At 43.6% G+C, this 22,515-nt stretch overlaps 2 protein-coding genes and 1 long non-coding RNA gene across 7 annotated transcripts; 2 read left to right on the forward strand and 1 right to left on the reverse strand.

Annotated features, from left to right (window-relative positions):
• Positions 1-1,452: 1,452 nt before the first annotated feature.
• LOC139607075 (uncharacterized) lies at positions 1,453-5,637 on the reverse strand. Its single transcript, XR_011684772.1, has 6 exons — positions 5,239-5,637; positions 4,029-4,078; positions 3,570-3,636; positions 3,286-3,474; positions 3,094-3,174; positions 1,453-2,875 (listed from the first exon to the last, which is right to left on the reverse strand). It is a non-coding gene; the product is annotated as an uncharacterized lncRNA (long non-coding RNA).
• Positions 5,638-5,791: 154 nt separating this feature from the next.
• Positions 5,792-9,862, forward strand: LOC139607059 (programmed cell death 1 ligand 1-like). 2 transcript variants are annotated; one of them, XM_071459668.1, is made up of 4 exons: positions 5,792-5,920; positions 7,750-7,805; positions 7,895-8,254; positions 8,394-9,862. In XM_071459668.1, exons 2-4 carry the CDS (start codon positions 7,757-7,759, stop codon positions 8,639-8,641), a joined length of 657 nt encoding a protein of 218 aa, XP_071315769.1. In that variant the 5' UTR covers positions 5,792-5,920; positions 7,750-7,756; the 3' UTR covers positions 8,642-9,862. The 2 variants fall into 2 exon arrangements, with proteins under 2 accessions (XP_071315769.1, XP_071315768.1); XM_071459667.1 differs by having other exon boundaries at positions 8,391-9,859.
• A 2,903-nt stretch (positions 9,863-12,765) lies between these two features.
• Positions 12,766-15,299, forward strand: LOC139607264 (uncharacterized). 4 transcript variants are annotated; one of them, XM_071459991.1, is made up of 5 exons: positions 12,810-12,861; positions 13,033-13,549; positions 13,827-13,882; positions 13,972-14,337; positions 14,761-15,299. In XM_071459991.1, exons 2-5 carry the CDS (start codon positions 13,503-13,505, stop codon positions 14,955-14,957), a joined length of 666 nt encoding a protein of 221 aa, XP_071316092.1. In that variant the 5' UTR covers positions 12,810-12,861; positions 13,033-13,502; the 3' UTR covers positions 14,958-15,299. The 4 variants fall into 4 exon arrangements, 2 of the variants coding, with proteins under 2 accessions (XP_071316092.1, XP_071316091.1); XM_071459990.1 differs by having other exon boundaries at positions 14,758-15,287; XR_011684824.1 differs by lacking the exon at positions 13,033-13,549 and having other exon boundaries at positions 12,766-12,865; positions 13,834-13,882; positions 14,758-15,286.
• The last annotated feature ends 7,216 nt before the right edge of the window (positions 15,300-22,515 follow it).

A 22,515-nucleotide genomic window follows, 5' to 3' on the forward strand; every position in this document is an offset into this window, starting at 1 on the left:
CTTCTCACCGTACCCTTGATCTGGTTCTGACTTATGGGATTGAAATTGAACATCTCACAGTATTTCCCCAAAACCCTCTTTTTTCATTTTCTACGAACACAACAGATCCACCACTACTCATCATTACTCTTTACCACTGTTATCTGTCATTATTATTGATAACACCATTACCTATACAGCTGTTCCTGGTCCCCCCACCCTGAGCCCGGTTCTGTTGGAGGTTTCTTCCTGTTAAAGGGAGTTTTTCCTCCCCTCCGTCGCCTTGTGCTGCTCTTTGTGGGAACTGTTGGGTTTTCTCAAAAACAAACTCAGGTCTCAACCTGACCCTGTAAAGAGAGATAATGTATATAATGAACAAAATAAACTATTGTACTAAATAAACTACACAAATAAAACTGAATTGAATTGAACTGAATATATCAGCTCCATTCAGACATCACAAACTTATGAGCAAACATCTGGAAACAGCTGAAACCTGCAGCCAGCTGAGGATTTCGAACCAGGACAAGCTCCCTTCAGGTAAAGAGCTCCCCCTGCTGACAGCTGTCATTAACACCAGTGGTAACAGCTCAGGTTTTCTCTCAACATTTCACACAATGAAGAAGAGACAGGAACAGGCAGCAAATGACAGAGAAATTAAATTTCAGTTTCACATTAAAAAACATGAAAGCCTCTCTACCAGTGCTTTAATTTATTTTCTCTTTTACCTGGATTCATTTACAACCACTGTTTAAATTCCATTTTAACTGTGTGTGTTTCAGTCTCATTAATCTGCCTTCACAGCTCAGATTTAAGGAGAAGTTCAGAGTTCAGTCCTGTATAAACTTCTGACAGAGGCCAGCCAGCGTTGCTGTGTCTGCTTGTGTTGCAGGTCTAATCCTCCTCTTCTGTATCTTCTAATCTCCATGTAAACTTCTGACAGGGGACAGCAACGCTGGCTGGCCTCTGTCGGAAGTTTATACAGGGCCACACAGGGGCTCAGTGGGGATGCTGGACTCAGCATCAGGTCCAGGGTCCACACCAGTTTCTCCCTGCGTGGGTTTTCTCCGGGTGCTCCGGTTTCATCCCACACTCACAATTACACAAATACAAATTTTGACTCATATTTTTGATGTCTGTCTCTTCTTCATTGTGTGAAATGTTGAGAGAAAACCTGAGTTGTTACCACTGGTGTTAATGACAGCTGTCAGCAGGGGGAGCTCTTTACCTGAAGGGAGCTTGTCCTGGTTCGAAATCCTCAGCTGGCTGCAGGTTCCAGCTGTTTCCAGATGTTTATGTGTCTAACCTTTGAAAACTAAATAAAGTGAATTCTTCGGCTGCAGGAGGATTTCACTGACTGATTTAACTTCTGAATCATTTATTGAATTAGTACCATGGATGGAAAAATATACATCAACTAAAATATGATTCTTTATCTCTGTGCAGCTCACATTTGTTCATAATACTCTTGTGTGTTGTGTTTGTGTTTTATGTGAAAATGAACTGTTTAGTACCAAACAAGCGTCAGTGAGTCTGGTCACATGAACTCTTCCACATCACGTTCACTCAGTGATTATTTAACATCATTAAAATACTCAGATGTTGTATATATAAACAATCCAGTGACAGATTGTTGTCACAGGCAGAGGAGGTCATTTTACACAGCAGTTGTGTTGTGTTTTTATGGTTTCCCTTGAACTGACATTTTATTTGTGCTACACAAACATCTGGATTGGCCTGTTCTGCCCAGTAGCTGTCGCTCTGTTAACATCAGGAGAGGAGCGTTTCGCCCCTGCTGTGATTCTCACTCTGTGGCTCCACCCTCCAGGTTCCTCCCTTTTTACTGTCCCCTGGAAACACTTTCAAAGTGTTGTGAAACTGAAGATGTTTCCTGAATTTCTTTGTGTTTTGTCTGTTTTCATGTGCTTCCTTAAGCTGTAGTGAGTTGAGCTCTCAGGGCCACCGTACTTTAGACAGTGCAATGACAACATCAAACATAACATGTGTCCTGTACAAAAAGGTTGGGTGGTCCTCTCTCTCTCAGAGACGGCCTTTATTGGAAAGCTGCCTTCATATGTTACATCCACTGGACCACGTGACACTCGGACCAATGACTGGCTGACTCCAGGCCCCTCGAGTTTATAGTGAACGTGGAAGATCTGCTTTTAGCTTTTTTGCATCAACCATTTGGAACTCACTACAAAACACTTTAAAAATCAATGTATTGGTAACGTAACTTAATTGATTTCCTGTACATTATTTATTAAATGTATGTATGTGTTTTAATTGTTTCTCATACAAAAAAAGCTATGTTACATCAAAGACCATCCTTGTGTTGGTGGCCAAGATGCCCTTTAATCATTGCTAACTGATGATCATTGCTAACCTGAATAATAAGAGGTGCTGCACTTACTTTATGATCCACAGTGACAATAAAGATGTTTTTTTTCCTTAGGTGGATTATAAAATACTGCACCAGCGTTTTATTGTGGTGCCTGTTCCAGTGCAGCTGAGCGAATACACTGTGATGCAACAGCGAGCATGAAAAAAAAAGTGGTTACAAAGGACGACCAGCAGGTGTCGCACTGAGTTCATGAGCCTCAAAAAAACCAAACCAACCAAACCAAAGAAAGCGAAACACACAGAAAAAGAAAAAGAGAGAAGTAAAGAAAGAGAGAAAAAACAAATCCTTCATGGGCGTGTATGGGGTTAATGTTCTGCAGAAACTGGAGTAAAGCAGTCTCTCTTATACTTTGAGGAACTGCATCTCCGAGAAACACTAGACCTACAAATATTAGAAATGTGCCCATTACAACAAGGAAACTGGTTCCAGCTTTGCTCCGATAATCTGATTTGACTTCTTCCTGGTTTAGATCCTGCGTTCTGTCGTTTCCATCTGTAAGAAGACAGAAAAGCAGAGTCTGATATCAGGTGCATCCAGCCTGGGGTGTTCATCCACAGACACTTGGATCGAGTGAAATTAGCTGCAGTGGATTCAGGTTGAATTATCCATCGTTTTGTGTTTCATGAAAAGTTAAACCAAGTTCCTGCTCCACGTGTCTGCAGAATAACTGCATCTATTATCATTATTACAACTGTAACGCGTTGTGTTACCTTCAGGTAACTTTGCTGAGGTCAGGAAAACATCTCTGTTCTGTCCATGAGACGCCTGAGACACGTTCAGGACAAAACGCTCTGTGGGTGTAAACATATGACATGTTAGACTCTCATCAGTGACGTTTCCATCCAGCAGGACACACACTCTTCCTGATGGGACATTTCCCAGTCAGATGTCTGCTGACTTACCAGAGGCCACCAGCGTCCATCGCTGCTGGGTCTCATCATAATTAGCAGCCAGATCACATGAGTAGTCTCCAGAGTCTTCAGCTGTGACTCTGGACACATGGAGTTGGACTCGTCCCTCTCTGAGAGCGTCTCTGTCGCACTGAACCCGTCCTGCAAACTGCTGATGCTGAGACTCTGGGTCCTCAACACCTTTCATCATAGAAAAAAAAACCTTTAGAGTCTTTGAGTGGAAATAACAAGCAATGTTGGTGAGAGACACGTCAGGTTTGGTCCGAATGTCCCACCTGATGATGATGTCATCGTCCTCCTCTGCCTCATAGAGGGTCGGAGTCATTTTCACAAAGATCATCCCTGTGGAGGAGAGAGAGACACCAGAGAGACATGATGTGGAGTTCACTGACAGTAAGACCTCTCTTGTTCCACCTGAAACAGGAAGTGACTGTTCATGTAGAAGGTGTTGATTTTACAGTGTGTTCTTATCATGTTAACCAGGGCTCAAATTTACAGTGTCTTAAACGCAACATGAATGATCAATCAATCAGTCAAAATATAATTAATCATCAACCATCCTGACAAATCGATTAAAAGTTTCTGTCATTTTTAATGCAACTAAACCAAATATTTGCTGCTTCCTGCTTCTCATTTCAACAGATTATATAATTCATGGACTAAACTCTTAATGAGGACAATAATTATCAGTTTATTTGATAATGAAAGTAACAGTCAGTGTCAGCTCTGCTAACCAGAGACAGAGGTCAGGCCGACGAGCAGAAGGATCCACATCATCTTCTCCCTGTGAGAGAAACAGAAGATCAGATTTTATTCAGACACAACAGCTGATCATTGTTTCCTGAATTTATTCAGTGAATCCTCAGTATAGATGAGATCTTTGTAGTGTTTACACATTAGTCTAATTAAAGGAGACAGAGGAGCGTGGGGGGGGGGTCTCAGAAATCCACCTCTCTGCTGCATCAGTGACATAAAGCCTTTTATAAGTCACACTTAAAGCTCCACACAGTATAAAGGTGGATGTCCACGTGTTTGTGATTATAAAGCAGGTCTAGGTTCTGTATTAATACTGTGAAAGTATCAAAGCCTCAGTCCACAGAGAAATGCACACAGCCTCACAGCTCTCAGCCACGCCCCAAGCCCCGCCCACCTGGACCCACCATCCAACCCTGCAGGATTTGGTTTCTCTCAGTGTTTACCTGAAATCTGCCATATTTTTATTGATCATTCAGCCAATCAGAAGAGAGGCCCAGAGCCAGCCAATCAGAAGAGAGGCCCAGAGCCAGCCAATCAGAAGAGAGGCCCAGAGCCAGCCAATCAGAAGAGAGGCTCAGATCCTCTCTTCTGATTGGCTGACTGACCTGTTGTTGCTAAGCTCCAGAGAGAAGCCTGAGAGAGGAGATGTAAAACTACACTGAAACGGTTTTTGGTTCTTAAAACTACAAATATATTCACAGATGGAGATCAACAGAAGTGTAAAACCAGTGAGCTGGAAACAAAACACATTTTCACTCTTTAAACTCTTTAATTCTCACTGTTATAAACTCATGTTTCTCTCTAGCCAACTTTCCATAAGATGCCATGTTTACTTCAGTGATCAGGTCATTCTGATATCTTCAGACTCAGTTTGTCTGATTTAAACAACAAATCATTTGATTCTAAATAAGAATAATGACAATGTTTTATTCTGTTTATAATAAATAAATGTGGAAGACTAATGTGACACTGACTGATGTGAAACTACCAAAGCTGCTGAATACCTGAAGCTCTGAAGACTTGAAGAGACCAGTGGAAAAGATGAAATGAATTCAAATTCAAATGAAAAACATTAAATAAAAGACTTGGTTGAAGTTGTTTACTGAGCTGACGGTGATGTCATCAACCTGCGTCATCAACTGCGTGTAAACAAACAAAACTGCAAGTCGCTGTGTTTCAGTGACTTACCTGTTTGCAGTCGAGCAGCTGACGTCACAGAAATATTCCAATGATCCTGAGGAGGAAAAATTACGTCACTGCACGACAGGAAATATTCAATCACAACCTGCAGGATCACACCAGCGCTGCTCGTCAGTCCCGTGATGTTTTGCCACCAAAGTGAAAGTGAAAGTTTGAGCAGGACCGTAAACGCATCACCACATGTGAGCCTGCAGGTAGACAGCGGCTGGTGTTCACCCCCCCCAGCCTGAGCAGCCAGAGCAGGGGGTGTTTTCATTTCTGACTCCAGAATAAAAGCCGTGCAGAGGTGTCTTTTCAATAGCGCCGTTTTGAATAATGTGCAGATGTTTCACTGACACTTGCTGTGACTTTTGAGCCAATTCTGGAAGAAACGGCCGCACTCGCATCAACTTAATGAATGAAAACTGCAGTGAGTCCTTGCTCTGAGTCACAGAGAGAAACCTGCAGGGAGGGTCAGGCCGGGCTCTTCTCTTTCAGCCGGCCTCCATTTGCATCTGCGTTTTGATTGGGTGGTCGGTTGCGTGAGCCCCGCCTCTTTTAAAAACCGGAAGATGCCCATGTCGTGCCCGTGGTGCTCGTGCCCCGTTGTGCACCAGACATCCAACAGCTGCACACATGAAAGGTCAGCGGACGCTCCGTGATTTGCTGCTTCACTCAGAGACACACGGAGGTAAAGTACCAGTGTCATTATAAACAGCTGCTGTTAGAAGGAGAATCTGAGTGTTAACTAGACTGAGTGAGATGGATTGAATATCTGCTGCAGGGGGACTGGACCAGCATCTTCCTCAGCTCCACTCCTCTCTCATCACTTTATTTTGAAAAACCTCTCCTGGTATATTTGGACAAGACTTTATTAACTCTAAAGGCTCATGTGTTTCCCAACATATGATCAGCGCTATCTGGTCTTTTTTATTTCAGACAAGAGCTGAGCCCCCCCCCCCCCTCCCCCCTCAACCCTCGGTAGGTGTTTCCGGTCTCTTTCTAGGAAAAGTCAGTTGAAAGTCCCCCGACCTTCCGTGGCAGCCGCAGCCTTGTTGTTCTCACTCAGCTGCTGTTCTTCCAGTAAGTGAGAGCATCTGTGAAACATCAGGTTATCAGAGAAAGATTCTGCTCCAGCTTTCAGCAGGAATTCATTTCAGCAGGCAGAGGAGACAGGTCGTGCAGAGAAGTGTCTGTTCCCACTGTTTACAGCTTAATGAGTGTACCGGCACATTACAGCTGAAACCACAAAACCTCTGAGAGGTGGGAAAGTTTCCAACATCCAGTAAAATGACTGATTTATTTACACCCCCTGAACTTTTCTGTGAAATCAACTTCATGAAATATCCAACCTTTTCTATTAAGTCACTGACTGCACACACAGACACACACAACCTTTACAAACATGACCCAACGCTTGTCCTAATGATCCAGCTCTCTGTAATAATGCACACAATCATAATTCAGCTGCATTGTTTAAAATCAGCTGGGACTCTTACTTTACTTACTGTTTCTGCCACAGCCCGAACAACACCGGATGTTTTCATATCTGAGCTTCAACAGGAACATTTAACAGTGAGAACGCACCTGTCAGTGGTTTGATGGTTCTCTTGATGGCTCTGAGGTGTCTGCTGGAAAGTCATATGGACGTATTGAATATTGATATTCTGATTGTCTGCACTTCCCTGGTTGTGGCTCATATTGGCTCAGTTGTTGGTCCTGAGCAGGATCAGGAACAGGATCAGCTGCTGTGATGGTGTTTGTGACTCTTCTTGATTTCTACTCGTCGTCATGGCTCATTTGCTCCTTCAGTCTGTCAGATTCTTGGCACAGTACCATGGTGCAGACTTTGATGGTCCAATGAAATGATGTCGATGCACTCCGCTTCCAGGCCTAATTTCTTTTCACCTTTTATTTTTGGTTAAGTGTACTTCTAAATCTACATGTACATTTATAATCTAAGTGTGTGGATGTTTAATGTCTGTGTGTTGAGTTACTAATTATAGCTACACATTTTATTAATGTTCTCCGTCCTAATTTTGCTAAATGCATTTCTATTTTTCAGTAAATGATGTGTCATTATTACAGATGATCTCATATTTAAAGTGATACGTGATCATCATTTTTGTATTGTGTTGTGTTGTGTTGTGAAACCCTGCTGCGGTGGTTTCTCTGTGGCTGCTGTTCTGTGGATTTTTGAGATAAAATCTTTCCCCATCTGCTGAGTGTGGACGGATGATTAGAATACGGTTTGTTCAGTTAGAGATGAGGTGAACTGTGTTTCAGGTGCAGCGCCTCGATTACAGAGTCAGCTGATGGCGCCATCTTGTGACAGGAATAAATTACTGCAGCTGAGAGACTGAAGGTTTTTAGATGTTGAATGTGTTCAGAGGCCACTGGAATCTACACTTTGAGTTCTCGTTGACTCTGATGTGAAAACATTGGTTGGATGCTGGAGATTTTCCCTCTGAACTCTGTTGTGATGATGATGTGACCTTTCACCTCTGTCTCCTCTCACAGGGAGAAGATGATCAGCTGCTTCCTGCTGCTCATCACACTGACCTCCTGTGTCTGTGGTGAGTTTACTCCAACACTTTATTATCCATCAATAATACAAGTCCTCAGTGAGTCTGCTCCTCACTTTCCCTCTCTGTCTCCTCCACAGCAACATTTGTAGTGACTGTGACACAGAGCTCCTATCAGGCAGAGGAGAACCACAACATCACACTGGAGTGGAGCTTCACACCCAAACCTCTCACTTCACACAGCTCCCTTTATATCTACTGTCAACTGATAACTGATCACAGAGTCTCAGTCCTGTATCATGTACTTGAGGGTGTTGAGGTCCCAGAGTCTCAGGATGAACAGTTTTCAGGACGAGTCCAGTCTGACAGAGACGCTCTCAGAGAAGGACGAGTCAGACTCCACGTGTCCAGACTCAGGACTGAGGACTCAGGACTGTACCTGTGTGAAGTCAACACAAATTATGGTGCAAACTTTGGCAAATGTCTCCTCAACGTCTCTGGTGAGTTGATTCAGTAGAACTCAGTAGAACTCAGTAGAACTCTCTTCTTATGGATGGTTATCAGTGTTGCACAGACTAAACTAGACTTGATGCAGTTTGGCTGCTCAGCTCTATAATATCTTTGTGTCCTTTACAGCAGCTGCTGATCAGCCTGAAACTCAGAGACCAACTCAGAGACCAGAACCAGAGAGTCGGGGACGGATCGGCCTCTATACTGGACTGGGACTGACAGCAGCAGCAGCAGCAGCAGCTCTACTGGTCAAACTCCGCTGTTCCTCAACTCTTTGTTCCACTAAATCTACTGAGAACACAGTGAACCTAAAGCTCAGTTTGTCAGAGAGCAGACTTCTCTCTGTCTCTGCTTCCTTTCACCCTGTTGGTCCATGAGGCTGCTTTTCCCTGCACACCCAGTCTGACCTCTGACCTTTCACCTCTCTCACTGTCTCCATGCAGACAGAGAGAGGGGACCAACCCCTGATCAGACCCATCAGGACTAACAGGACCCCCTTCCTGTCAGAAGGAGTCGGAGCTCAGACTCTGTCCCTCCATCATCTGTTTTTTGTTTACATGTGATATAAAATGTTCTTACTTCACTTTCATTGCAGCATTAATAACTAATGTCAGTGTTAAGCTTCCATTGTCTCACATTTGATGTCAGACAGTAGTAAAATTGAAATGACCTCTAAAATCAGCTCAGACTCTGAGCAGAGACGTCTCAACAGTCACCGGGTTAGGGTTAGATGCTGCCTTCAAGGTCCTGCCTGAACTGTGGAAGAATTTCTCTGTCCCTGCGTCACTGTGCTAAAGAGGAGAAAACCTCTAAACAGTCACAGTAGTTTCAGTCGTCACTGTGCCAGAAGAATCCTTCAGTTTGTTCAGTCATTGTTCTGTTGTCCATGAGAAAACAAAGCTCCTCTGACCACTGAAGGAAACTGTTTGAACGCACAATAAACTTTCCTCATGTACAGTTTAAGATAGATAAGATAAGATAAGATAAGATAAGATAAAATAGCCTTTATTAGTCCCACAGTGGGAAATTCACAGTGTTACAGCAGCAAAGTGGCAGTGCAGAGAACAGGAAAGCTGCAGTAACTGCAATAACACATATTTAGGAAGATAAATAATAACAATATAATAATATAGAAAATATATAGATACAAGAAAAATACATATTTACAACAACAGTAGCAGCGTTTGTGGGATATAAAGCTTTTAATTATTATTATTATTATTATTAGTTTATAATGTAAATGTACTGTAAATATCTATTTATGAGTGAACTTGTTGTGTCTCTTCTTAAAACTGTTTATTGAAAAAAACAATGATAAACTTTAATAAAACTGGTGCTTCAAAATCAGAAACAGAGGACAGTGTGTTTCATTCCCTTGTATGATTCTCCAAGAATTCAATAATCAATATTCATCTTATTGATCCTTATTTGATGGCCTTTGCCTGAACAGAGAGAATCATACTGAGAGTTTCCAACAGCTGCAGGTTTTTCCTCCTCGAATCATCGTCTCCAGCAGCATGAAAACTTCAAAATAAAAGACGACGATGATGCTGATCAAGCGTAAACACAGGTGTCAACATGTCGTCCAGTTTTACACTGTGACATCACATTTGCATGTTTATACACAACACATTCAGTGATGAATGAAGCTGCTTCAAATAACAGAGAGTGATCAACACTCCGGAGCCGAGTGAACCTGTCAGACCGGACGAGATGATGGACTGAGCAGCTCAAACAGCACTGATGTCAAATAACAGATTGGAGCAAATATATTTCATAAGTTATCATGTTGTTTAAACCGTGTTCTGTGTGACAGATGACTGAGTATTGAATGTTGTATCAATATGATAGAATCATAAATATCTGCTTTAATAAAGACTTGGACATTTAAATCAGCTTGTGACAGGAAGTGACCTGAGGAGATGTTGAGGTTTTGTTGGTAAAACTTTAACTTCTACTTTTCTCAGTCAGACAAAAACACCACGAGATCTCTGCTCACTTCCTAGTTTCTGTCAGGACCAGGTCTGGATCAGTCTGGATCAGGTGTGGACCCGGTCTGGATCAGGTGTGGATCAGGTCTGGATCAGGTGTGGATCAGGTCTGGATGAGGTCGGGATCAGGTGTGGATCAGGTCTGGACCAGGTGTGGATCAGGTCTGGATGAGGTCGGGATCAGGTGTGGATCAGGTCTGGACCAGGTGTGGATCAGGTCTGGACCAGGTCTGGACCAGGTGTGGATCAGGTGTGGATCAGGTCTGGACCAGGTGTGGATCAGGTCTGGACCAGGTCTGGACCAGGTGTGGATCAGGTCTGGATCAGGTGTGGATCAGTCTGGATCAGGTGTGGACCAGGTGTGGATCAGGTGTGGATCAGGTGTGGATCAGGTCTGTATCAGGTGTGGATCAGGTGTGGACCAGGTGTGGATCAGGTGTGGATCAGGTCTGTATCAGGTGTGGATCAGGTCTGGATCAGGTCTGGATCAGGTGTGGATCAGGTCTGGATCAGTCTGGATCAGGTGTGGATCAGGTGTGGACCAGGTGTGGATCAGGTGTGGATCAGGTGTGGATCAGTCTGGATCAGGTGTGGATCAGGTCTGTATCAGGTCTGGATCAGGTGTGGATCAGTCTGGATCAGGTGTGGATCAGTCTGGATCAGGTGTGGATCAGTCTGGATCAGGTGTGGACCTGGTCTGGATCAGGTGTGGATCAGGTCTGTATCAGGTGTGGATCAGGTGTGGACCTGGTCTGGATCAGGTGTGGATCAGGTGTGGATCAGTCTGGATCAGGTGTGGATCAGGTGTGGATCAGGTCTGTATCAGGTGTGGATCAGGTGTGGATCAGGTCTGGATCAGGTGTGGATCAGTCTGGATCAGGTGTGGATCAGGTCTGGATCAGGTGTGGATCAGGTCTGGATCAGGTGTGGATCAGGTGTGGATCAGGTGTGGATCAGTCTGGATCAGGTGTGGATCAGGTGTGGATCAGGTCTGTACCAGGTGTGGATCAGGTGTGGATCAGTCTGGATCAGGTGTGGATCAGGTGTGGATCAGTCTGGATCAGGTGTGGATCAGGTGTGGATCAGTCTGGATCAGGTGTGGATCAGTCTGGATCAGGTGTGGATCAGGTCTGGATCAGGTCTGGATCAGGTGTGGATCAGGTCTGTATCAGGTGTGGATCAGGTGTGGATCAGTCTGGATCAGGTGTGGATCAGTCTGGATCAGGTGTGGATCAGTCTGGATCAGGTGTGGATCAGGTGTGGATCAGTCTGGATCAGGTGTGGATCAGGTCTGGATGAGGTCGGGATCAGGTGTGGATCAGGTCTGGATCAGGTGTGGATCAGGTCTGGATGAGGTCGGGATCAGGTGTGGATCAGGTCTGGACCAGGTGTGGATCAGGTCTGGACCAGGTCTGGATCAGGTGTGGATCAGGTCTGGATCAGGTGTGGATCAGTCTGGATCAGGTGTGGACCAGGTGTGGATCAGCTGTGGATCAGGTGTGGATCAGGTGTGGATCAGGTCTGTATCAGGTGTGGATCAGGTCTGGACCAGGTGTGGATCAGGTGTGGATCAGGTCTGTATCAGGTGTGGATCAGGTCTGGATCAGGTCTGGATCAGGTGTGGATCAGGTCTGGATCAGTCTGGATCAGGTGTGGATCAGGTGTGGACCAGGTGTGGATCAGGTGTGGATCAGGTGTGGATCAGTCTGGATCAGGTGTGGATCAGGTCTGTATCAGGTCTGGATCAGGTGTGGATCAGTCTGGATCAGGTGTGGATCAGTCTGGATCAGGTGTGGACCTGGTCTGGATCAGGTGTGGATCAGGTCTGTATCAGGTGTGGACCTGGTCTGGATCAGGTGTGGATCAGGTGTGGATCAGTCTGGATCAGGTGTGGATCAGGTGTGGATCAGGTCTGTATCAGGTGTGGATCAGGTGTGGATCAGGTCTGGATCAGGTGTGGATCAGTCTGGATCAGGTGTGGATCAGGTCTGGATCAGGTGTGGATCAGGTGTGGATCAGTCTGGATCAGGTGTGGATCAGGTGTGGATCAGGTCTGTACCAGGTGTGGATCAGGTGTGGATCAGTCTGGATCAGGTGTGGATCAGGTGTGGATCAGTCTGGATCAGGTGTGGATCAGGTGTGGATCAGGTGTGGATCAGTCTGGATCAGGTGTGGATCAGGTGTGGATCAGTCTGGATCAGGTGTGGATCAGTCTGGATCAGGTGTGGATCAGGTGTGGATCAGGTGTGGATCAGGTCTGTACCAGGTGTGGATCAGGTGTGGATCAGTCTGGATCAGGTGTGGATCAGTCTGGATCAGGTGTGGATCAGGTGTGGATCAGTCTGGATCAGGTGTGGATCAGGTGTGGATCAGGTCTGGATCAGGTGTGGATCAGGTCTGGATCAGGTGTGGATCAGGTGTGGATCAGGTGTGGATCAGGTGTGGATCAGTCTGGATCAGGTGTGGATCAGGTGTGGATCAGGTGTGGATCAGTAAAGGGGGCGGAGCTCAGTCATTTGAAAAGTGTTTACTTCAGTCTTCACAGTGCAGTTGACAGTCTGGTCCTGACCTGAGAACAGATCTGCTCTGCGTGTTTCTCCACCACAGTAAGTTGTGATCGTTGTTCCATTGATCCTGGTGTGAAGCTCGATGTCAGATGTGATCGAGTAATCATGCTCCATGATTCATATCGAGCTTTATTGATCAGCTTTGACCGAACAGAGTGAAGGGACCCGATGAAAAGCTTTGATATGAGCTGTAACTGTCTCGATCCTCAGAGAAGGAGTCGGTGAGAGGAAGGAAGCCGCAGAGTCTGATCGACACTGATCGATTATCACCATTTATGATGAGACTGACGGAGAAGGTGATGTTGTGTATATTCAGTCAGACCGTTGAGGATTATCGCTTTCACTTGGCGCCACAGTTTGAATTGTTGACGGAAGTTCACTGGTGGGAGGAGACTTTCTACGGAACGCCGATTGGTCCAAAACGTTTGAATAGACGTGCGCGCTTTGGACCATCCCCTGTTGGTGATAATAAACCTCAGCAGCACTGACGCAGAGATGACGTCACAACAAAAACCTCAACACTGTTCAAAACTTTGAAATGTGGAAATTTTTGAAAACTTTGTTATTTATTGATTATTACAGAAATCAGCTGTTTCACAACAACAACATCACACCTGAATCAGACAATGAGTTGTCAACAACAAACAGAGACAACTGAAGAGTTTCTACAGACGTGATGAATGAAGAGACAGATGAGGATGAAAGCTGATCAAACTAAATCTCTGCTGTGAGTAGAACTGAGACAAGAGTCAGGGTCAGTGGAGAGTCTGAGCTCTGGCTCCATCTAGTGACAGAAAGACGTGACTGCAGCTGATCAAGCTTTTCTTCCTCTGGGGATGAAACCAACTCTCCATCACTGTGACTGGAGCTCACAGTGTTTGTGGCAGCAGCATCGAGGCTCAGCGTCCTGTCCTTTGCTCAGTTGTTGGTCCTGAGCAGGATCATGAACAGGATCAGCTGTTGTGATGATGTTTGTGACCTTTCACCTCTGTCTCCTCTCACAGGGAGAAGATGATCAGCTGCTTCCTGCTGCTCATCACACTGAGCTCCTGTGTCTGTGGTGAGTTTACTCCAACACTTTATTATCCATCAATAATACAAGTCCTCAGTGAGTCTGCTCCTCACTTTCCCTCTCTGTCTCCTCCACAGCAACATTTGTAGTGACTGTGACACAGAGCTCCTATCAGGCAGAGGAGAACCACAACATCACACTGGAGTGGAGCTTCACACCCAAACCTCTCACTTCACACAGCTCCCTTTATATTTTATGTGAACTGTTATCTGATGATTACAAAGTCTCAACAGTCCTGTATCATGTACATGAGGGTGTTGAGGTCCCAGAGTCTCAGGATGAACAGTTTTCAGGACGAGTCCAGTCTGACAGAGACGCTCTCAGAGAAGGACGAGTCAGACTCCATGTGTCCAGACTCAGGACTGAGGACTCAGGACTGTACCTGTGTGAAGTCAACACAAATTATGGTGCAAGCTTTGGCAAATGTCGACTCAACGTCTCAGGTGAGTTGATTCAGCAGTAAAACCAGACTGAGAGTCTGCAGCCATGCTGACAGCTCTGTGAGGCTGCGCTTTGGAGAGGTGGTGCTTAAAGCTAAATGCTAACACATTAGTTTAGCGTGTTAGCATGCTAAACACAGGAACCACGAATGTTTCTGCAAAATTTCATCTGGATCCGTCCTATAGCTGCTGAGATGTTTCAGTGTGTGTTGCATCATGATTACCCAGAATCCCACAGTCTTCCTCCCAGAATCCTCAAACTGCTTGTTTTGTCTGACTAACAGTCCTAAACACAAAAATATTCCTTTGACAATGATGTTACACAGAGAAACTCTTTACATTTCTCTCTGATTAATTAATTCTCTCAATAGAAGCAATGCAGTGCTTTTAAAAATCAAATAAACATGTTTGTGTCCTTTACAGCAGCTGCTGATCAGCCGGAAACTCAGAGACCAACTGAGAGACCAGAACCAGAGAGTTGGGGACGGATCATCCTCTTTGCTGGACTGGGACTGACAGCAGCAGCAGCAGCAGCAGCTCTACTGATCAAAGTCCACCGTTCCTCAACTCTTTGTTTCACTGAATCTACTGATAACAAATTACACCTTTCTTTAATGGTATAAAGGCTCATTGTATTTTATATGTGATATAAAATGTTCTTACTTCACTTTCATTGCAGCATTAATAACTAATGTCAGTGTTAAGCTTCCATTGTCTCACATTTGATGTCAGACAGTAGTAAAATTGAAATGACCTCTAAAATCAGCTCAGACTCTGAGCAGAGACGTCTCAGCAGTCACCGTCTGCTCATCACTTCTTCACATGTGGCTCCAGCTACATCCACCATCTTCACCTGACTGAGGAGCTCTGCTCCCTGAGCTTCATGCTGCCTTCAAGGTCCTGCCTGAACTGTGGAAGAATTTCTCTGTCCCTGCATCACTGTACTGAAGAGGAGAAAACCTCTAAACAGTCACAGTTCTTATCTTAATCCTGTACAGTTTATAATGAGAATATCCTGTAAATAAATCTGTGTTTATATGAGAGAAGTTGTTGTGTCTCTTCTGTGTGAGTCTTAATGTCAGAGACCCAGAAGCTGACGAGACTTAAAACAGTTTATTGACAACAACAATAAACTTTATTGAAACTGGAGCTTTACAGGAGCAGAAATAAAGATGAGAGTGACTTTAACAGAAGGGCAACAATAATCGTTTAAAGATGAATAAATATATAAATGTAGAGGGTTAGATCTTCTTTTGATGAGGATCCTGTCATTTTGACATTTTTCTGAGTGTGTTTACAATGTCGACATTTCTGAGACATTTACTGAAAAAAAACCCAATGGGAGTAGAACTTGAGTTGAATAAACAAAGGTATAATTAGAAGAAATTCAAGAGAATAGTTAAATGTTGTCCTGCTTAAGCAGATAGTTTTTTTTGCAACTGCTGATTTGTGAGGGAGAAAGACTGTTGCTGGACAAATGGGTGAAGAACCGACCACGGACGGGCCGAGGAGCGTCTCACCAGTCAGGAGGATTGACTCATTCTGCCTTCCTTCATCGCTTTGTACAGATAAGCACTGAGATCTCACCACCCTCCAACTAAAGGAAAAAACATGTGAGATGAACATATTTTATTTAATTAGGTTTGTTATTTTCTCAGAGCTCTGATTTGATGTTTATTGTGGTTATATTTTCAGGCAGAGTTGGTTGAATGAACAAGAAGCATACACAGCTCCTCAACATGGGAACTGAGCAAGTGGAACTGAAATTGAACAAATTTATTAAATTTCAAACTATCTGGACTGAAGGAGATTTTAGGCTGACTAACAAATTACACTGGAAGGAAAAAGGAACTGTACTATGTTCAGTGTTGCTGTTAAATAAATGCCAACTATATGTTCTGGTTCAACTTAGGAAGTGCTCTGGTGCTCTAATTCCTCTACTCCTCCTTGAAAAGTATCTAGAATAAGTATGTGTGTGCACATCACTCTGTAGTGTGCATAGAGAGTTCCCTACTTACATCATGTTACTGTGGATTTCTCATCACGTTTAAAATGTGAACATATTGTAAATAAACCTTTATTTAGACGTGACATCAGGACCTCTGTAACTCAGAAAACAGACTGTTGTTACTAGAGCTCCAGGGAGAAGCCTGAGAGAGGAGATGTTCAACTACACTCAGACACAAAAATATCTTCTGATGGAGATCAACACAAGTGTAAAATATGGGACCTTTAAATATAACCTAGTTTTTATTCTGCTCACATTTAGAAAACATGGTTGAATAGTATATAAGTGTTGTAAATGTGCCACAATTAATGTTCAGGATTAAAACATGATACAAACTGTGACTCAAACCTTATGTTTTAGTAACTTACTTGTAATTATGTGTTGTATTTTATCCATTGTGTAAAACATTGATCTTAAAAGTAACCATCACTAAAGCTGTCAAATAAATGTAGTGGTGTAAAAAGTAGAATATTTCTGTCTGAAATGTAGTGGAGACCACAGCCACACAAGACTATGACAATGAAATAAACTTTATATTGATGTCTAACTTATCTGAATCCTCCTAAAGGGTCTCCACCCTCCTTTATTTCTATTTATATTCCCACATTTTTTATTTACTTATTTAGTCTTTGGTTTATTCCTGTTTGTATTTCCACATTTATTTTCTTATTCTGTTACACATGTGTCACTATTCTACATTTATGTCACTGCTATGACTCCTTAAACTGAAATTTAATTTCTCTGTCATTTGCTGCCTGTTCCTGTCTCTTTTCATTGTGTGAAATGTTGAGAGAAAACCTGAGCTGTTACCACTGGTGTTAATGACAGCTGTCAGCAGGGGGAGCTCTTTACCTGAAGGGAGCTTGTCCTGGTTCGAAATCCTCAGCTGGCTGCAGGTTTCAGCTGTTTCCAGATGTTTGCTCATAAGTTTGTGATGTCTGAATGGAGCTGATATATTCAGTTCAATTCAATTCAGTTTTATTTGTGTAGTTTATTTAGTACAATAGTTTATTTTGTTCATTATATACATTATCTCTCTTTACAGGGTCAGGTTGAGACCTGAGTTTGTTTTTGAGAAAACCCAACAGTTCCCACAAAGAGCAGCACAAGGCGACGGAGGGGAGGAAAAACTCCCTTTAACAGGAAGAAACCTCCAACAGAACCGGGCTCAGGGTGGGGGGACCAGGAACAGCTGTATAGGTAATGGTGTTATCAATAATAATGACAGATAACAGTGGTAAAGAGTAATGATGAGTAGTGGTGGATCTGTTGTGTTCGTAGAAAATGAAAAAAGAGGGTTTTGGGGAAATACTGTGAGATGTTCAATTTCAATCCCATAAGTCAGAACCAGATCAAGGGTACGGTGAGAAGAGTGAGTGGGTTCATTAACATGCTGAGAGAAGCCAATCGAGTCTAACAGTGAATTAAAAGCATGACTGACTCTGTCACTGTCAACATCTACATGAATGTTAAAATCACCCACTAACTCAGATAAAACTCTGAGAACTCAGGTAAGAACTCAGAGTCAGGGACAGGTGGACGATATACAGTAACTAGTAGGACTGGTTTTTGTGTTTTCCAGTTTGGGTGTGACAGACTAAGAACAAGAATCATGATTAACCTCAGGCTTAGGATTCATTAATAAATTGGAGTGATAAATGGCTGCCACCCCTCCTCCTCTGCCTGTGCTTCGAGGGATATGAACGTTAACATGAGTGGGGGGTGTTGATTCATTCAGACTAACATATTCATCCTGCTGCAGCCAGGTTTCAGTCAGACAGAGCAGATCAATGTGATGATCAGTTATCAGATCATTGACTAGTAGAGATTTAGATGAGAGTGATCTGATATTCAATAATAGTTGTAGTTATTTGGTTCTGGAGTAGTGGTCGTGTTGATTTTTGTTAGGTTTTCATGTCTAACTCCTCCTCTGTTCACTTTTGATTTATTACATTTAAATGTAGGTGGTGGGGGCAGACACAGTTTAGACTCTGCCTCCTGCTCTCAGCTCTGGATGGTCCTGGCTTTGACTTTCTAATAAACTCAGTGAGGTTTCTAGATAAGAGCGCAGCTCCATCCAGCGTGGGATGTTTGTTTCTAATCAGACCAGGTCTTCCCCAGAAAGTCTGCCAGTTATCAACAAACATCGAGAACCAGCGGTTGATCGATGACAAGCGGCTGTACATGTCAGGTGAGGGCCCAGAGAAAACTACAGAGTCCGACATTGTTTTTGCCTAATTACACACCGACTCCACATTAATCTTAGTGATCTCCGATTGGTGGAATTACTGATTGGTGTCATTACTGCCAACATGAATTACAATTGTACTGTATTTACGTTTATCCTTCGCCAGCAGTTTCAGGTTTCACTCAGTGTCGCCCGCTCTGGCCCCAGGAAACATTTGGCCCCTGGTGTCGCTAACTTCACCAGTGACCAGAGTTTGTTTCCCAGCGGGTGTGTCGCTGAGGGGGGAGAACCTGTTAGAAACGGGAACGGGGTGGTGGTGAGCCAGCTACTGGGGGCTGGTTAACTGGAGGAGCAAATGATGTGGTTTCCATGGTGCGGAGCCGGGATTCCAAATTACTGAGCCTCGCCTCCATAACTGTATATCAGATATATATCAGAGAGACTGTTTATGTTGATGTGTTTTACTTGTGATATTTGCTAAAAATAAAAAAATTAATTGAAAAAAAGGTTTGCCTCAGTGCAACATGTCAGCAGCTGAGATATTTCTGAGTATTGTTTTTTTTTCAAACTAAATGAAGTGAATTCTTGAGCTGCATCCATAATACTTGTTCTCTACTTCCTCTGAGTTCTCTTATCTCATCTATTTATCTGTTTGTTTTGCGTGAATTTCATAATAAAATGATGTTCAACACTCTGACGTTCAGTCAGTCTGGTCCTGAGCCTCACATGAACTATATATATACACTATTGCCAAAAGTATTGACTCACCCATCCAAATAACTGAAATCAGGTGCTCCAATCACCTCCATGGCCACAGGTGTATAAAATCAAGCACCTAGGCATGCAGACTGATTCTACAAACATTAGTGAAAGAATGGGTCGCTCTCAGTAGCTCAGGGAGTTCCAGCGTGGTACCGAGCAGCTGCATCAAGCCATACATCACCAAGTGCTGGGCAAAGCGTCGGATGCAGTGGTGTAAAGCACGCCGCCACTGGACTCTAGAGCAGTGGAGACATGTTCTCTGGAGTGACGCATCGCGCTTCTCCATCTGGCAACGTGATGGACGAGTCTGGGTTTGGCGGTCCCAGGAGAACGGTACTTGTCTGACTGCATTGTGCCAAGTGTAAAGTTTGGTGGAGGGGGGATTACGGTGTGGGGTTGTTTTTCAGGAGCTGGGCTTGGCCCGTTACTTCTAGTGAAAGGAACTCTGAATGCTTCAGCATACCAAGAGATTTTGGATAATTCCATGCTCCCAGCTTTGTGGGAACCGTTTGGAGATGGCCCCTTCCTCTTCCAACATGACTGTGCACCAGTGCACAAAGCAAGGTCCATAAAGACATGGATGAGAGAGTTCGGTGTGAATGAACTTGACTGGCCTGCACAGAGTCCTGACCTCAACCCCATAGAACACCTTTGGGATGAATTAGAGCAGAGACTGAGAGCCAGACCTTCTCGTCAGACATCACTGTGTGACCTCACAAATGCGTTTCTGGAAGAATGGTCAAAAATTCCCATAAACGCACTCCTGAACCTTGTGGACAGCCTTCCCAGAAGAGTTGAAGCTGTTATAGCTGCAAAGGGTGGACCAACATCATATTAAACCCTATGGATTAACCCTTCAGTTATGTTCCAGGTCAAATTGACCCATTTCAAAGTTTGAAGATCTAGGAAAAATAGTTTAAAGTATTTTTTCAGTATGAAACTTCTTCTGCTTGCCTTAATTAGTGTAATCAACATATAATATGAAAATGGTTCATCTCACATATTTGCAACCACCCCCTGCATGTTTATATCACATAGATACTGTTCGGGTCAATTTGACCCAGCAGTCAAACTGGAGGTAAAAGGGTGTCAGAAATGTCACAACTGTGAGACATATTTCATCCCAATCACACACACACACACACACACACACACACACACACACACACACACACACACACACACACACACACACACACACACACACACTCAATGCACACACAGAGCACACGCACGCACACACAGGTGCAGGTGTTATGATATTTGACGAGAACCATTTATGTTCTTGTGGGAAAACTCCACCCACATTCAGTGGACACTCAACAGGGGAGGGGCAAAACATATAAAAATTTCTCATCATTGATCATGACAGTGAAATGGAGGAGGATGTGTCTGAAGATGAAGACCATCTTGAGCTAAATTCTGATTCTAATGATTCTGATTTTGAACCAGATGAGGGAATTGCTATTCCTATTCCTCCAAGCAAGACATTCATGTCAAAAAATGGTGAAATACAGTGGTCTTCATCCCCAAATATGCGTCAGGCAAAACTGTCTGCAGAAAACATAATCAAGACAGTGCCAGGGCCCACTAGGATGGCAGTGACTCGTGTGACTGACATCAAGTCAACTTTTGCGCTGGTCATGCCAGATTCAATACAGAAAATCATTCTGGAAATGACTCATCTGGAAGGGAGGCGTGTTTTTGGGGAGAATTGGAAGGAGCTACACAAAACACATTTAGATGCATATTTGGGGCTCCTCATCTTTGCTGGGGTCTATAAGTTGAAGGATGAATCGACAGCCAGTCTGTGGGATGCAGAGACAGGCAGGGCTATATTTCGAGCCACAATGTCTCTGGAGACTTTTCACATTTTCTCTACAGTAATCCCATTTGATAATCGAGAGACAAGGGCTGGTAGACGGGAGAGAGACAAGCTGGCAGCTATTAGGACTGTGTGGGACAAGTGGGTAGAGCAACTACTACTCTATAACCCAGGCCCTAATATCACAGTGGATGAAAGGCTGGTGGCATTCAGAGGTTGCTGCCCATTTAGGCAATACATGCCTTCCAAATTAGCTAAATATGGAATAAAAATCTGGGCAGCATGTGATGCTAACACCAGCTATGCATTGAACATGCAGGTTTACACTGGAAAGCCGGTTGGAGGAGCCCCAGAGAAGAATCAGGGCACAAGGGTCGTGCTCGACATGGCACAGGGTTATTACAATGTTATGTAAAACTATTGTGCTTCATAAGTTGGTCTTTCAAAAGCAATAAAGTGGTGAAACATTTAAAAAAAAAGTTTGAACATGCATTTTTTAATGAAAAACTAGTGAATTATCCTAACTGAACCATTACCTGTTAGAGGTAAAGAACACCATTGCACTAAATATTGATAGAATAGTTAGTAATGAAATATTCACAGTGCTTGTTAGGATTTTTTTGGTTTCGGACATCTTTTGGATAATTAAACATGCACTGGGTCAAACTGACCCGGGAACACCACTGCTGTTCCTGACAAATGAACATAACAGGAGGGTTAAGAATGGGATGTCACTTAAGTTCATATGTGAGTCAAGGCAGGTCAGTGAATACTTTTGGCAATATAGTTTATGTGTGTGTGTGTGTGAAAAAGCTCATAACTGCTGTATAAATATAAATAATTACATGATATGAACAAAGGAAGGACTTCAAAAATCAACCTGTAACACTCCTGTGAACCACAATCCAGTCTGACAGCCTCCTTTCAGCCAATCACATGCTAGCATCAGGGCTTCAGAATGATGAAGTTTATCCAGAGGTTTGAGAGTGGAAGCAGCAGCAGCTCTGTAGATAACGTCTCCATAATCTAGAACTGGCAAGAAGATTGTTTCAACTGTCCTTTTCCTACAGTACAAAGGGACAAACAAACCACAACAAGGTTCACTTTACACAACACCAAGACCCTGAGTTGTTGCTGGTGTATTTCCTGGTTAAACTCTGCAGCTACAGATCCATCATTGGATCACTGTGTTGCTTGATGATTCTTCAAGAATTAAATGTGGCTGGATGCCGTGCATACCGTGACTCAAATAATAAAGACAAGGTACATCAGTTAACTTCCATTATTCATGCATCCACTGAGGTTCAGAGGGAAACTTTAAAGCCTCCGTTAGGGTCATTCACAATCCCTCCATGTGAGAAGAGTCACACAGTAAATATGCATCATAAAAACTTACAG

The sequence above is a fragment of the Trachinotus anak genome, unplaced genomic scaffold (assembly GCF_046630095.1).
Source record: "Trachinotus anak isolate AG129_WGS33_773 ecotype Australia unplaced genomic scaffold, CSIRO_AGI_Tana_v1 ptg000023l, whole genome shotgun sequence".
Lineage (NCBI taxonomy): Eukaryota > Metazoa > Chordata > Actinopteri > Carangiformes > Carangidae > Trachinotus > Trachinotus anak.

Excerpts from the sequence above, each read along its gene's own strand:
- LOC139607059 (XM_071459667.1), top strand. The coding sequence starts at position 7,757 with ATGATCAGCTGCTTCCTGCTGCTCATCACACTGACCTCCTGTGTCTGT. Across the intron at positions 7,806-7,894 it reads ACTGACCTCCTGTGTCTGTG|CAACATTTGTAGTGACTGTG; the intron begins GTGAGTTTACTC and ends TCTCCTCCACAG. Across the intron at positions 8,255-8,390 it reads ATGTCTCCTCAACGTCTCTG|CAGCTGCTGATCAGCCTGAA; the intron begins GTGAGTTGATTC and ends TGTCCTTTACAG.
- LOC139607264 (XM_071459990.1), top strand. The coding sequence starts at position 13,503 with ATGAAGAGACAGATGAGGATGAAAGCTGATCAAACTAAATCTCTGCT. Across the intron at positions 13,550-13,826 it reads GATCAAACTAAATCTCTGCT|GGAGAAGATGATCAGCTGCT; the intron begins GTGAGTAGAACT and ends CTCCTCTCACAG. Across the intron at positions 13,883-13,971 it reads ACTGAGCTCCTGTGTCTGTG|CAACATTTGTAGTGACTGTG; the intron begins GTGAGTTTACTC and ends TCTCCTCCACAG.